The sequence below is a fragment of the Psammomys obesus genome, unplaced genomic scaffold (genome assembly GCF_907164565.1).
Source record: "Psammomys obesus unplaced genomic scaffold, mPsaObe1.curated_primary_1811, whole genome shotgun sequence".
NCBI lineage: Eukaryota > Metazoa > Chordata > Mammalia > Rodentia > Muridae > Psammomys > Psammomys obesus.
The window spans coordinates 42490347-42506339 of record NW_026585504.1 but is presented as its reverse complement, the minus strand read 5'-3'; the positions used below and the strand labels follow the sequence as shown (position 1 = coordinate 42506339).

The 15993-nt window shown below is 41.1% G+C and overlaps 1 protein-coding gene across 1 annotated transcript in view; it reads left to right on the top strand.

The window, feature by feature from the left end:
• The window catches only part of Fnbp4 (formin binding protein 4), a 31428-nt gene that overhangs the window by 8506 nt on the left and 6929 nt on the right, over positions 1-15993 (top strand). The window contains exons 7-12 of the mRNA XM_055601165.1: positions 706-1053; positions 2537-2747; positions 6503-6627; positions 8274-8378; positions 10341-10474; positions 11457-11641. Coding sequence (XP_055457140.1) covers positions 706-1053; positions 2537-2747; positions 6503-6627; positions 8274-8378; positions 10341-10474; positions 11457-11641 — 1108 coding nt within the window. The remainder of the gene's footprint in view (positions 1-705; positions 1054-2536; positions 2748-6502; positions 6628-8273; positions 8379-10340; positions 10475-11456; positions 11642-15993) is intronic.

Sequence of the window (15993 nt, the reverse complement as noted above, 5' to 3'; positions counted from 1 at the left end):
TTGTATTTTTGTCATCTTTACATTCCTAGAAAGGTTTAGTGTTCTGATAGATGAAATAATTTCTCTGTGTAACAGAGCAGCTCTGACTGTCCTGGAGCTTGCTCTGTAGACCAGGCTGACCTCAAACTCACAGATGCACCTGCCTCTGCCTCCCAAGTGCTGGGATTAAAGATGTGCACCACCATCACCTCACCACTTTAAATATATTAATCAAACTTTTTGTTTTTTTGAGACAGGGTTTTTCTCTGTGTAGCTTTGGCTGTGCTGTCCTGGGCTCGCTTTGTAAATCAAGTTTGGCTCGAACTCGGAGATATGCCTGCCTCTGCCTCCCTGAATGCTGGGATTATAGGTCTGTGCCACTGAGCCCCGCTTTAATCAAGCGTTTTTTGCTTTGTTTTTTGAGATTCAGGCTGTCCTCAAACTGTAGAGTTAGGACTGAGTTCTGAGGTCCTTAGCCTCCTGTCTCCCATATTGGATGCATTTAAGCATTTACCTTTATTTCCAGCATAGTCTCACATTTTATTTTCCTCCAAGTTCCCTTTGACAAAATGCTGCCTCTGCTTCCTACTAGCTTCCCTTTTGATATCCAGAGGAAGCAGTGTTAACATAAAGGTGTTTTATGAGTATCCAACAATTAAGAAGTTAATATAAATAATTGAATAATTTTCTTTTTGAAAGTTGTAACTCTGCTTTTATTCTTTATAGGAAGTGAATGAAGGAATCCAAGCTCTTTCCAACAGTGAGGAGGAGAGGAAAGGGGTGGCAGCAGCACTGCTTGCTCCCTTACTGCCTGAAGGGGTAAAAGAGGAGGAAGAAAGATGGAGGCGAAAAGTAATTTGTAAAGAAGCAGATCCGGTGTCAGAGACTAAGGAAACAATCACAGCAGCGGAGGAATCGGGGCCGGTCATAAAGCCCCCGGAAGTTACAATGGATAGCATAGAAGACCCTTCTCAGGAGGAACTTTGCAGCGTTGTTCAATCTGGAGAAAGTGAGGAGGAGGAAGAGGAGGAGCAAGACACCCTCGAGCTGGAGCTAGCTTTGGAAAGGAAAAAAGTAAGGTTTTGAAGATTTTATTTTATTTTTTTTAGTTAGTTACCGCTATCATGACAAAATGTCTGACAAAGATCTTAAGGAAGGGTTTCTTTTGGATGGAGGTGTGGCAGCAAGCATGGCTCTCCTTGGGGCTCTCCTTTGAGGATTGTGCCCATCAGAGTTGGGAAGTAAAGAGGAGTACTGCTGCATAGCTGGCTGCTTCGCCCCAGCTCGTGGCAGGGTGCTGCCCACATTTAAAGTGTTCTTCCCTTAGTTAAACTCCTCTTAAGCCCTTAGCAACAGCCAGAGGTGAGCGAGCCCCCTAGGTTCTTCCAAAGCCAGTCAAGTGGACAATGGTGATTAACCATCACAGATTTAAAGGACATAGCGCCCCTTATTACTGTTACACTCAGAGATTGTTACGTTCAATTTACAGCCATTATTGGAACTTTGCTTTTGCTCGTCTCTTAACCTGTTCTATTTTTTTAAATGCAGACTTGTTTGTGTGTGGTTTTGAGACAGGGTTTCTCTGTGTAACAGCCCTGGCTGTCCTGGAACTTATTCTGTACCAGGCTGGCCTTGAGCGCACAGCAATCTACCTGCCTCTGCCCCCTGAGTGCTGGCAAAGATGTGTGTCACCATACCTGGCTTATTTTTATTTTTTATGTGTAGAAGTATTTTGTGTAGAAGTATTGAGTGTCTGCAAAGGGAAGGGGAAAGTCACCCTGTCCCAGGAATTGCAGTTACAGATAATAGTGAACCGCCATGTGGGTGCTGGGAACTAAACCCAGGGCCTTTGCCAGAGTGACAGGTGCCCATAACTGCTGAGCCACCTCTCCGGTGTGCTTAGTTCTTCGTAAGCTTACGAATTACAGAATTGTTGTTTTGGTTTCCAACGGTGCTTTTGGTAGTTGTCAAACAATAAATACATCTCGTGAGAGGACAGAGGGATAAAATGAACTTAAAATTCCCTGTCTTTCTTTATTAAGGGGTAGAGGTGTGGTGGCTTCAAACCTGTGATCTTCCTGCCTCTGTCTTCTGAGTGTTGGGGTTGTATTACAAGCATGTTGTATCACACCCAATCCTTTTTTCGTTTTTTAAAGATTTTCTGACATTTCCCTTCTTTTGGGGTAGTCATCTGCTGCTGTCTTAAAAGGTTCAGTATGAATCAGGTCAGTAACAGGAACCTGTAGCCTTCTGTTTGGGGATTTGAATATAGGGGACACCTAATAAAACTTACCATTATGTGTGCATGTCAGGTGTGTTATGTTTGTGAATCTCTAGAACCTGCCCCTCCATCAAAATTTATTACTGTAATCATGGATGAACAGTTACTAAAAGCAGAAGAATATTGCACACAGAGCTAATGCTGAGCTGTGAAGGAAACTGGTTTCCCAGAAGTTACAACTCCCAAGAATAGCGCCATCCATCTTCTGTGTTATTCTCAGTACTCCCCGCAGATGAGTGCTAATGCAATGTTCACCTTTCAACACGTGCTTTCTAGGCAGAGTTACGAGCCTTGGAAGAAGGAGATGGCAGTGTGTCGGGGTCTAGTCCACGTTCTGACATCAGCCAGCCAGCATCTCAGGATGGGGTGCGTAGGCTTACGTCTAAAAGAGGAAAATGGAAGATGTTTGTGCGAGCTACCAGTCCAGAATCCACCAGCAGAAGTTCTAGTAAAACTGGACGAGAGACTCCTGAAAATGGAGAAACTGGTAATTTGTGCTTCCCATAAAACTTTCTCCCCTCCCCTCACTCTTGTGCTAGTAATTGAAGTAGGCAAGGAAGGCCCATTACCGCTGAGCTGTGTCCTTGGAGAATACGATTGTTTCTGTCTTTCAGTTATTTGTGTGTCTATGGTATCTGGGTGCATGTGTGCTGCGGTACATATCTGTAGATCAGAGGACAACTTTGAGGAGTTCTGTCCTACCTTTGCATGGCTTCTCAGGATTGATCTCAGGTCCTTATGCTTGGACAGTAAACTCCATTATCCGCTGAACCGTTCAGTAGCTCCTTTTTTATTGCCTGCTGCTAAATTTCTCTGCCTTGTGTGTGAGACCTATGAGTTCTCTTTACTGCCTCCAGGTGAACATAAATGATCTACCTCTGACCAGCTCAGTCTATCGCTTAGTACTGCTCTGTGTAAAAGTTATCCTCTTGTAGAGTGAATGTGTTTAATCCTAGCACTCAAGAGATACAAACAGGTTGATCTCTGTGAGTTCAAGGCCAAGTCTGGTCTACAGAGCAAGTTCTAGAGTAGCCAAGGCTACACAGAAAAACCTTGTGGGTAGACAGACAACTTGATTCTGTCATAGGGCCCAAGTTGACCCTAATTTTAGGAGTAAGATTTGAACTTTTACTATATTTAGTAGAAGACACTTCTTATGAGTTCTAGCTAAAATAGTACCAAACAATGTAAGTAAGAAATAAATGGATACATTCATATTTGAAGGGCACCCCTCAAGAAAAGTAATTAGTGCATGGTGGCACAGTTGCAATTCCAGCCCTTGGGAGACCCAAAGCAGAAAGATTACAAATTCAAATTAGCCTGGGACACATGATGAATTCCAGATAGTCTGTAAAATACAGCAGAACCCTGTCTCAAAGTAAGTGAATGGCTGGGGCTCGAGATGGCTGGTTAACAGCACTTGTTGCTCTTGCAGAAGACCCATGTTCAGTTTCTAGCACCCATGGGGTGCCTCACAGCCATCTGTTAATCCAGTTGTAAGAGATCAGGTGCCTTCTTCTGGCCTCTGGCTACTGGGTATGAACATGGTACACAGACATGAAGGCAAACCACTGATACATGTAAAGCAATAAAATAGAAAAACTTTTAAAAGTAAATAAACAGGGCTCAGTGAGATGGCACAGCAGATAAAAACACTTGCCCCTAAGGAAACAATCTTGATCCTTGTCCTCCAACCTCCACACATGCACCATGGCAAGTACATATCCCATACCCCACAATAACACAGCAGATAAAAGCACTTGTCCCTAAGGATAACAATCTGTGTTTGATTCTCAAGGAAGGAGGGTTGGGGGAGGGACAGAGGGAGAGTCCTAAAAGTTGTCCTGTGACCTCCACACATGCACCATGGCGCGTACACATCCCATACCCCACAATAAATAGGTCTAATTTTTTTTTTTTTTTAAGTAAACAGAGAGTCTGGAGTTGTGTGGTGGCAAAATTGTGTATTTTTGTCATGGAATTCTATGCAGCAGTGCAAAAATGAATGTACTGACAGGAATTTTTGGGACAGTAATGTTGAACAACAACAAAAAGACATGGAGATACACATAGAGCGCTGATTTGTACACATAAGTCAGAAAATAGAAAAAAAGTTTGTGTTTAATAGTCTGTCCCTGATGACACCATCAAAATAGAGGTAGGAAGGTGATAGATAGGAAGGTTGATGACAAGGTACAGAGATCCAAATTGTAGTTCTTTTGTTCTTTCCGTTTACACTGTATTATATATATTTGTCAAGGTGTTCAAAAGTATACAGTACTCTGCTAACATGCTATTATATGTATCTTTATGCACATTGTAGTGTTGGTATAGGAAGATTCTTAGTTATTCACTTCTTGAGAGTGTGTGTGTGTGTGTGTGTGTGTGTGTGTTTTGTATCTCACTTTATTTGAAAACAGTTTGGGGTTTTCTTGTTTGTTTTTGTTTTCTAAGACAGGGTTTCTCTGTATAATCCTAGCTTGCCTGGAACTCAAAGAGATCCGCCTACATCTGCCACCATGAATGCTGGGATTACAGTTGTGCGCCACTGAGCCTGGCTTTGAACATAAATTTCTAAGCATGAGTTTAGTATATAAATTTGGTTTCTTAAATATAGAATATAAAGATTTTCTTCATTAATCTTCTGTGTGAAAGGAATTACAGGACAAAAGGAAAACAGTTTCTGCACACAAGTATATTGTATATGTGGCGCTGGAAACAAATGGTGGCATGTCCTATGCATAAATTAGGACCAAGTGGTGATGTCATACATTAACGGGGGGTGTTCTAATCAGTCAGATTCAAGAAGCAGGCATGACACAGAATCTGCAAATAATACCAAGTCAAGCAATGTTAATTAGGATACTACAGGTTCCAAAGGGCAGCTTCTGAGATCATAGTGTGTATATGTACACAGCACGGAAGAGCCACTTAGAAGCTAGAATATGAAAGGTTTCACCAAATCAAAGTAACTTCTTGTCAACTGCCAGAACAAAACAATGAATGGGAACATGTGAGTGTTGGTGTACCCAGGGCATATTATATGTCAGTGCCTGCAGCTAACTATCTTTTTTTTTCCTTTGATTTTCGAGACAGGGTTTTGCTGTGTAGCCCTGGCTGTCATGGAACTCACTCTATAGACCAGGATGGCTGTGAACTCCCAGAGATCCCCCTGCTTCTGCCTTCTAAGTCCTGGGATTAAAAATGAACACCACCATGCCCAGTTAATTACAGATTTTTAATTGGTGCAGAAGTATCATTAATGGTCTTGTCCTTGTCCTTTTACTTGAGATGCAGTATAGCTCTTACCTATTTAATCCTATAAAAACATGTTAAGACAGTATTCATTTTGTGCCAGAGGATGACTAGTGGCATGGTTTATATAAACTGTTTTAGCTCTTGCTCTCTTTCCTTTATGACATTGTCGTCAAATATCCTATCATCTGTGAAAGGAAACTGTTTGCAAAAATGCTTTCCCAGGGATTGGGAGAGTACAACCTTGCCTCTTTCTAATTTATTTCAAAGTCAATTGTCTTCTAACTGTAGATTCTTTCAGCCGAGGATAGGAAGATTCGTCTTGACCCTCAGGTGGTGAAGTGGCCCTCCCCAGCCCCCACAGTCTGAGTTGCTCACACTAATTGAAGTTGCTGAGTGGCCTGGAGTCTTTACATTTTGCCGTCAGTTGTCACTGAGCCAGGTTTAGACTCTCTCTACCCTGTCTGCCTTCTGCCCAATGCCACAACATCCTGCCTTAGGGACTTAGTACTCACACTTGTATAACTTGATAAATCTTGCTTAATTGCCCTACAAAACCTTCAAGTCAGAATTACAGTGATGCTTAAAATTGATTTTGTACCTAACACTGTAACTTACAACAATCATATTTAGAACTCTTTTCTAGTGACAGATGAATCGTTAATGGTCTTGTCTGCTCACTAAATCTAGGCATGTTTTACTTTAGATGGGATATGGCTTTTATCTATTTAATCCTGTAAAAAACATATTAAGACAATATTCATTCTGTGCCAGAGGATGACCAAAGATAGTTTAAACCCCATGAATTAAGCCAAACCAAACAACTGAGGGCTCTAAAACATTTTATTCTTTATAGGAGACACCTGAAAAATAGTACTACTACTGTTTCGTGCCATCAGAGATGTGACAACTTGTCCACACATCCCCCAAAGGTGTCCTTTCTGAAAAGGTGACCATGAAATCACATGGTTGTTTTTGTTTTTACAGCAATTGGTGCTGAAAATTCGGAAAAAATCGATGAAAATTCAGACAAAGAGGCAGAAGTAGAAGAGCCTTCTGAGAAGATAAAAGTCCAGATAGCACCTAAAGCAGAAGAAGAGCAGGATCTGAAAGTACGGGTATTTGTCAGACCTAACCCTGGGGTGGTGGTGGAGGGCGGTAGGTCTTCATATTCATAGATGAGGCTGCTCTGAAACTCAGGATCCTCCTGCCTTGGTCTTCCAAGTGCCCGGATTATAGGTTCAGCCATTAAACTGTTACTAACTGCTGTTAGCAAATCATAAGCTTTACTTTATCCAAACCTAAGAGTTCCGCTTTGTTAAATAATTACTTTCTTTGAAATTAAGCCTTTGTTGAAAAGAATCTGCCAATATAGGCTTCTCTGATTTACAAGTACTAAAGATGCTAAAAGATTTAATTTTTATGTGAAATAAAATCAAATGATGATTTCTGTACCCCCTGTATCTGGTTGCAGTCCTTGTTCTGAGAGTCTCCTGTTTCAGTGTTGTGTAAACACTCCTCCCCAATTGTCCTCTGATGTACCAATAAAGCAGCTTACAGCCAGTCACTGAGCAGAGGAGAGAATAGGGCTGGACTTCCTGCCATCCAGGGGAGGAGGAGTTAGAGGAGCAAGTAGGGGATTCAGCCTCAGGCAGAGGTCCAGGAGACTTCAAGAGAGGAGCTGGAGCAGGAAAGCTACAAAGTGCAAGTATCTGTGGGATACATGCTGGGAGGAAGCCGAATTAGCTTCGAGGGTTAAGAATAGAGTAATAACTGCTCATTATTGTGTTGTGAAGCTTGTTAAACTAATATAATAGTCTCAATTATTTGGGTGATAACCAGGAGAAACTGAAAGACAAACACAGTTTGTAAAAATAACATTAACAAATGTGTCTTTAAACAAAGGCAAATTTGTTTCCAGTTTCATTTGTAACCTCATAATGAAATTCCCCGATAACTACAGAGGATTTATAGTCAGGACCCCATCAGATACACCCAAATCTGAAGTGTTTGAGTTTTTGTAAAGCAGAGTAGCAGCTGTATATATCTTGAATGCACACCTTCCTTATAAGTTAAATCGCTCTAGGCTGCTTATGATACCTAATACTCCGTTATGGTTGTTTGAAACATTACCATTTTGTAGCTCAGGCAGGTTTGGAACTCCTCCACAACCCAGCCTCTTGAGTTGCTGGGATTATTGGCTTTTACTACCACACAGCTTATTGAAGAGTATCGTCAAAAATGTGTATACATCTTGAATATAGACAAGTTTTTTCCTAAAATTTGAAGTCTGTGGTTGGTTCAGTGTGGCTCTTTAAATGTGATTTGCTGGGAAAAACTAGCATGGTAATTATAAAGATGTTTGTTTGATCACTAGTGACTATAGTCACTGCTATATGTTAGAGCCTCAGTTTGATGGGTGAAAGTTTCTACTCTAGACCAGCATTTTCTTACTGATCCACCCTCTTGCAACCACCATTTTGATATTCTCTTTATGAAAAATTAGATTTTTTAAGATTAGGATCTATGTTCAGCTGTTGAAATCCATGTTGTTTGAATGCATTGTAATATAGTGTGAGTAGTATGCATTTTATTCATTATCTGTTTGATTTAATTAGAAATTAGAAATTTAAACATAACCAGTTATTTGTATGCAGACAATAAATTCCTACTGTCTGTAATAATAAATGGTTGGCTTTACATAGGGTAGGAAGGAATGCTGGAGTTATGAGTTGAATTTTTATGTTCTCTGTTACAGTTTCAGATTGGAGAACTGGCAAATACCCTGACAAGTAAATTTGAATTCCTAGGGATTAACAGACAGTCCATCTCCAACTTTCACATGCTGCTCTTACAGACTGAGGTAATGCAGCTGGTTTTTATGTAAATGGCATTTTGGTTTTGGTTTCTGTTTGTTTGTTTACTTGTAACCATGGCTGACATGGAGCTTAAGATACAGAGCAGGATTGCCTCAACTCAGATCCTTCTGGCTCTGTCTCCAGAGTACGGAGATGAATGGCTGTGCAACTACACTCTGCCTATTACATTTCATGAAAGTTTTGTTTTTATTCATGTCTGTGTGCGCCATATGTGTTCAGATGACTAAAGAGGCCAGAAGATGATACCAAATACCTTGAAGCAGGAGTTACAGGCATTTGTGAGCTACCTGGCGTGGATGCTGCAAATCAACTTTAGGATTAACTGCCAAGTAATTCTTGAGCTCCTCTTTTGTTGTTAATGGATGTGTGGTGCTCATACATGTGTATTTGTGCGTGCCTGCAAGTGAAGATCTAGGCTGAACATGAGGAATTTTTCTCCACTGCACTTCACCGTACTCGTTGAGGCACCGCCTCTCAGTTGAATTCAAAGCTTGCTGATACAGTTGGTCTATCTGGCCAGCTTGCTCAGCTTGCCGTCTCCACTCTGCCTGTTTGACTACAGGGGAGCCATGGTGCTTGCCTGGCTTTATGTGGGATCTGGGGATCTTAACTCCTGCCCTGATACTTGCAGCAAGCACTTCAATCACCCAGCTGTCTCCCTAGCCCATAAATTGTGTTGAAGTGACATTCTGTGCTAAGAATGTGTTTTGTGGCAGGGCAGCAGTGGCGGTGCACACCTTCAGTCCCAGCACCCAGGAGGCAAGTGCAGGTGCATCTCAGAGTTTGAGGCCAGCCTACTCTACAGAGTGGATTCTGTGACAGCCAGGGCTGTAACAAAACAACAACAACAAAAGAAACACTAGTGTGAAAGCTAGATGACCTTCCTTGGATTCCCAGAACCCATAAGGTGGGAAAACTAACTCCATAGAGCTGTCCTTGAACCTCCAGTCATCGTATACTCACAGAAAAGACACACTCCTAAACTAAAGTAATACATACTTTTATGGGGTGGGGTTGGTACAGAGTCTATATGAAGTCCTGGCTGTCCTGGAGTGTTGACATATTTTTTTAAATCTATCTTAATGGAGTTCTTTACCTCTACCTCCATTCACCCGAGTCTATTACAACACCCCCAACACCAGGTAGGAGAGAAAGAGGGTTAGTGGAGAGGGGTGTGGTAGTTCTCTTTATCTTCTTCCTGCTGGTTAGGGTCATCAGGTTCTTTTGGGCCAGTCCAATCTTCGTTTTCAGGGTATCTCAGAATTCTTCTCTCCAAGCTTCATTAACCGCTACCAGGAGCAGCATGGCAGGCAGCAGCCTTCTTTCTCGGAGCTCCCTTGCCTCTCCCCTCTTCCTCTCCTTCTCCCCTCTTCTCTGTCTCGCCCTTCCTCATCCCCCTCTTCTCCCTGTGTCTCGGCTTTGTATTTATTTCTTCTCCAGAGTCCTTAGAATTAAACTATCTGCAGCTGGCAAAGAGTCCTTTTCAGAGCCTGCACAAGGCAAATAGTTTGCTGCTGTGGAAAATCTGAATAAGTTTCATATCCCACACCTGGGATTAAAATGAAACATGTTTACATAACATAACTGAGTTTTTAAAGACAACAAAACTTCACTACACTAGAGCTTCCTGTGTAAACAAGGCTGGCCTTGCTATCATCATACTTCTGAGATTAAAGGCATGTACCACTACTTCCAGCTTTAAATAAAATTTTTTAAAATGTGGGTTTTTTTTTTTTTTTTTTAACTTGGATTTCATATTTGAACTGTCAGTCCCACATAGTAACCCTGTTAAAACAAATACCACCTTAACAGACACACCTTTTAAATGAGATGCTCTTTCTTTGCATCCTTGGTCTGCTCTTCTGTTAGAGCATAGTGATACACAGTCTTGGAATCCCTTTTACCTCTGTTTGCTGACATAAGTCTTAATTCTTTGTTGATTCTAGACTCGAATTGCAGACTGGAGGGAAGGGGCTCTTAACGGAAATTACCTAAAACGAAAACTTCAGGATGCTGCAGAGCAACTAAAACAGTATGAAATAAACGCCACTCCTAAAGGCTGGTCCTGCCACTGGGACAGGTACGCACTCTTCTCCCCTATTCACCTTTGACCTTTGACATCTCAGACATGATTTGTGATCACCACCACCTGCCGCCATGACAGCCTGTCTGGAGACTGGGAGCAGCTGCCGTTAGCGGTGCTGGCAGACAAAGCACTGCAAGCAGAGTCTGGCCAGCCACACATTTGGAAAAACAAAAGCAATGTTTAAAAGTGTTCCATGTAACGGATTTTTTTCCAAGATTGGACAAAGCCGGTTTTTACTCTCCAGAGTGTTGCACGGAGTAGGGCGGGCTTGGGGGTTAAGCGCATGCGAGAGCTCTGTGCGCTTTACAGGACCTCTGGAAGCAACTACTCCTGATTAACCTCGGTGAAGTTAAGGAAAACTTCGTGACTGAAGATGTGAATGAAGAACAGGATTACTATCCTCTGCCAGCAGGTCAGATGAAAACATTTCTTTTTATATTTGGCTTTTCTTGATTTATTTATTTTTTTCGTTATTTGAAATCTTTGCTCTTTTATTTTTCAGCTCCCAGATCCTCTCCCTCTCTTTAGCTTTCACTGTGTTTGATACCAAGAATTTGAAATGAATTCCACGGTCCAAGAGGGGAAGAGTCACCTTTCACTTCGATGTTCTCTTCTTTGGAAGGGAAATTAGTGTTCTAGGCAATTGAGTCCCTTCATTAAGGAAACTTGGAACCCGGTTATGCATTGGCAAAAAAAAAAAAAAGAACAAAAGAAAAGAAATGATTTCTAAGTCATCTGTTGGAGAGGGCTAAGGGCTGTATTCACAGAGCTGCTGGCAGTGCAAATAGCTTTGAATTATCCTGGGTTCTCCATCCTCAATTGTCAAAGCTCTTTGTTGCCTTTGTGAATAGCAGTCCATAAGAAGAGGTTCGTCCCTGTGAGAGCAGACTGCTTGCTGTCCTGGGACAGGACCAAATGGAAGTGTCTCTGTAGGAGAACAGATTTTAAAACATGCATTTTCTTTCTTGTAATTTAGGGATCATAGACGATATTTCTATGTAAATGAACAGTCCGGCGAGTCTCAGTGGGAATTCCCAGATGGTGAGGAGGAAGAAGAAAGCCAAACACAGGAAGTTAGAGATGAGATTCTTCCTAAGCCGACTGTGAAAGACAAAACCTGCACTGATTCAAACTCTACAGAATGCTCTGAGAATTCCACAGGTAAGGCAGTTTATTCTATTCTGATTAAACAACAGTTTTAGGGAAAAGAGCATCGGTCTTTTTATTATAGGACAATTGTATAACATAAGAAAAGCATATGCTAATTGAAGCCCAACTTAAACTGAGAGAATGCATGAGCCACACTGAAAGGAATGACATTGATTATTAGTTGGAAAGCCTAGTAATGTATATCAGACTGTGCATCAAAATTAATAAAATACTCTTTTGATTCTCAAAGAGTTCATGTACATGTTCTGTGTACTTGGTTAATAATATACAAGTTTTATGTATCAGATAAACAATAATCCACATTAAACTTAAAAATAGAAGATAACCATACTTCTGTCGTGGCACAGAGAAAGTTTTAGAAACACAGAAACAGGAATGGTATGCAGAGGACTAGGTAGTTGGATTGTCCATATATATGTAGTAAAAATAAGGATTGTTCTTCATTTTATCCAGTTTAGTCTATTTATATTTTTGCCTCGTTTCTGAATTTCACAATTTTATGTATTCCTGGTACAAAGGAAGAAGGGCTATAAAAGTAGAATTTATTCTAGCAATCAGTGAAAATTGTCAGTGATATTTTTAGATGATGAGAAATGGGTAAAAGTTCCCATTTAAGATGATCCTAGAGGATTTGTAGTGGATTTTGAACTTTTTTTCCCTGCCTGCATGCACAAGCTGAGACCAGAGACCCACCCCCACCCCCCCTACATCTCATTCCTCTGAAAGCCATACCCATTATTTTTTGAAAGGCTTATTTTCCCTGAGACCTGGAAGTTCTTGATGAGGTTAGGTTCACTGACCGTCCAGTCCCAAGGATCCAGCTTCTCTGAGTCAGTGCTGCTGGAATCCAAGAGGGTACCGCCACATGTGCCTCTCCCCCTAAGACAGGGTCTTACGACGCAGTCTTCAGTGGTCCGGAGCTTGCTGTATAGACCAGGCCGTCCCCACACTCATAGAGATCTATCTGCCTCTGCCTCTCAGGTGCTCCGTGGCTGCGGCCACACCTAGATTTTTTGTTTTTAAAGCATGGTCACTAGGGACTGGCCTCGGGTTGTCAGGCTTGCACCGTATATGTTTTTGCACTTTGTGAGTGACTGCTAACTGGCACCTCAAAGGTCAGAAAAGGGTGTCAGATTCCTCAGATGATTGTGAGCTGCCTTGTAGGTGCTAGTTCTCACATCCAGGAAGAAATGAATGTGCAGGAAGACTATCCAGGACTCTTAGCCATCTCTTCGGGGTGTGCCCCCACCCCCATTTGAGTAACTGAATGGGCTTCCAAGCTCTATCCTGAAATCTAATTAACTCTTCAGAAGAGTCACATATGGACACTTTATAAAAGAAAATAAATTTTTCTCCTTCTTTGTTTTCCCTTCTTATCTGCCTCTCTTCCTTATTTCCTACTTTTTAGTGTTACTGGGAATTAAACTCAAGATTTGCACATATTCCTACCACTACTGGCTGTATTTCCAGATTGTTTTTGACCAGACACCACTTTGTAACCTAGGTTTTCATCTTAAACATATGATCCTCCTGCCTTGGCCTCCTGGGATTATAGGCTGGTACAATCAGGAGACTTGTGGCAAGAGCCTGTCTCAAGAAAAATAAATAAATAAAGACTGTTAGCAGTTTGTTACAGTGACATTTGAAGCAGGAAGAATATGGTTCTATATATAATGTAAAGTGTACTGGCGTGTCTCAGTGAAATGACTGACGTAATTCTGTCCTGTCCTAATGTCATTTTGTGCTTGCTGGGCCACTTCTTAGCCCTTCTACCCAACAGCCACATTCACATTGGCAACACTTCTGGGCCTGTTTGTGACCTTGGCTGTGGTTCAAACCTACTGTGTAGTGTCAGAAAGATGCTGCCAACTTGCGAAGAGAATAGATGTTGCTCTATAGGCTATTCTAAGTCTTTCTCTCATGTAGCCTCTTCCAGCACTGATGTTGTTATGGCTTTGTCTTTAAAACATTGTGCCCCTCATCTTCAGCACCAGACACTTGGCAGAGGTGCGAGCCACTCTTGGTCTGGCCGTTAATAAAGACCACAAAACTTTTAATTGGATTAATCAGCATGGTTGTCATATAGATCATTTTATTAGCACTCAAGAGACTGAGGCAGGAAGATTGGGAATTTGAGGGTAGCTTGGTGGAATACACACACACACACACACACACACACACACACACACTCTCACACACACTCACACACACTTCCAGTGCAAAAAGAAAAGGTGCTTTGTTTCTCGGCTTCTGTCAAAAAATTTGCAATCATGTCCCAAATGATTTTGTTAAAATTCTTAAGTAGTCTGGCTAATATCAGATTACTTAATGAAATGAAAATCCAGTGATTATAGCAATAATTAGAGTATAACAAGGGGAAAGAGTTTTATTCTATCACATTTCAGAAGTCTACTTTTGGTAGCCATGAGTGGCAGATGTTTCTAATAACAGTTTAGGCTTATTTTTTGTTTAGTAGTTAATGAACTGAGGCTTGATTTTGGTTCTGAGTAGATGGTTCCGTTCCTGACTACTTGACTGTCTTTGGTTTTTTGAGATAGACCCCAGACTGTTCTCAAACTCTATACAGACAAGAAGTATATGACCTGGGACTCGTGATCCTCCTGTCTATACCTCTTAGGTGCTGAGATCACAGGTATACACTACCACTGAGGTTCGTGACCGTGATGTCTCATTTTGTATATCCTTAATGAATTCTGTACAGTGTTGTGGCTTTTAAAAAACACTTTAATGTCAAGCATTAATCTGTTTTATCCTATTGAAGACAAACACAGTTGGTGCTATGTAATAAAAGGTGAACCTTGAGCCATTCTTATCTGAAAGCTTTTTTTTTTTATTCTTTTGAGACAGGATTTCTCTGTGTGTAGCTGTGTATCCTGGCTGTCCTTAGACTCACTTTGTAGATCAGGCTGGCCTCGAACTCACAGAGATCCACCTGCCTCTGCCTCTCTGAGTGCCAGGATTTACAGGCATACCCGTGGCTCTGAAAGCCATTCTTAGAGCAGAAGTTGAAACTGTAGAAGGGGAAACCATTGATAAAACTGATTTCTACATTCCTGATGAACTTAGTCTAAAGAAAATCCAAATCTTACATCAAGGCCAGGGGAATTTAAAAGCAATATTGTTCCCTTCTAAGGTTATAAAGATGATAAAATATATATGTTTTTTGTTTTTGTTTTGTTTTGGTTTTTTTGGCACAGCAGTGATTAAAACTGTTCTCTTTTGTTTGTTGGTTTTAGTTTTGGTTTTTCAAAACAGGGTTTCTCTGAATAAATAATCTTAGCTGTCCTAGACTTGATTGTAGACCAGGGTGGCCTCAAATTTACAGAGATCTACCTGTCTCTGCTTCCTGAGTTCTGGAATTAAAGGCGTATGCCACCATGCTCAGCTTTTGTTTCTGAAACAAGGTCTCACTATGTAGCTCTGGCAGTCTTAGAACTCACTGTGTAAATCAATAAGGCTGGCCTCAAACTTACAGAGATCAGTCTGCTTCTGCGTCCCAAGTGCTGAGATCAAAAGTGTATGCCATTACACCCACCCCTAAAACCATCTTTTATAAAAAGAAAAGTGTGGGTGCCATCAAAATGGCTCAGTGGGTAAAAGTGCTTACTGCCACGTCTGATGACCTGAATTTAGCCACCAGGACCCACATGCTGGAAGGAGAGAACTGACTTTTTCAATAGTAAATACACACACATGCAAAATACATAAAATGTAACTTAATTTTTTTTTTTTTTTTTAATTAGAGTCTGGAGATATTAGCACAGTAATAGTGTATTAGCATTGTGAGCCCCCAGGTTTAATTCCTAGTACCACCTAACAAACAAACAAAACAACAGAAAAGGTAATATGCCATAATGAGTCAAATAAAATAGAAAGGTTTACTTTATTTTTAGTCCTGGCTCATTGTTTTGGTGTATAGTAAGGATCAAGTCTCTGAAAGTGGGGTGATATCTCTTCATGGTGAGTAAAGTGACTAACTCTAAGTTAAGATAGCTGGAGGAAGCCAGGTATGATGGCGCATTCCATTAATACCAGCACTTGAGAGGCAGAGCAAGAGGGTCTCTTGAGTTCCAGGATAGCCAAGGCTACACAGAGAAACCTTGTCTAGTAAAAAACAAAAACCAAGACAGACAAACAAAAAACCCCAAAAGAATTATTTTATCAATGTTTGAGACACAAATTTTATGTTTGAGTAAATTTAGGAGCTTAGGTTACAAGTATTTGAATACTTACGTGTTGCTAAATTTATCAAGCTTGGTGTTTGTTGGGGGGGGGGGTAATGGGTGGTTGGGTGTGTGTTTGGTTTGTCTTGTTATTGTTTT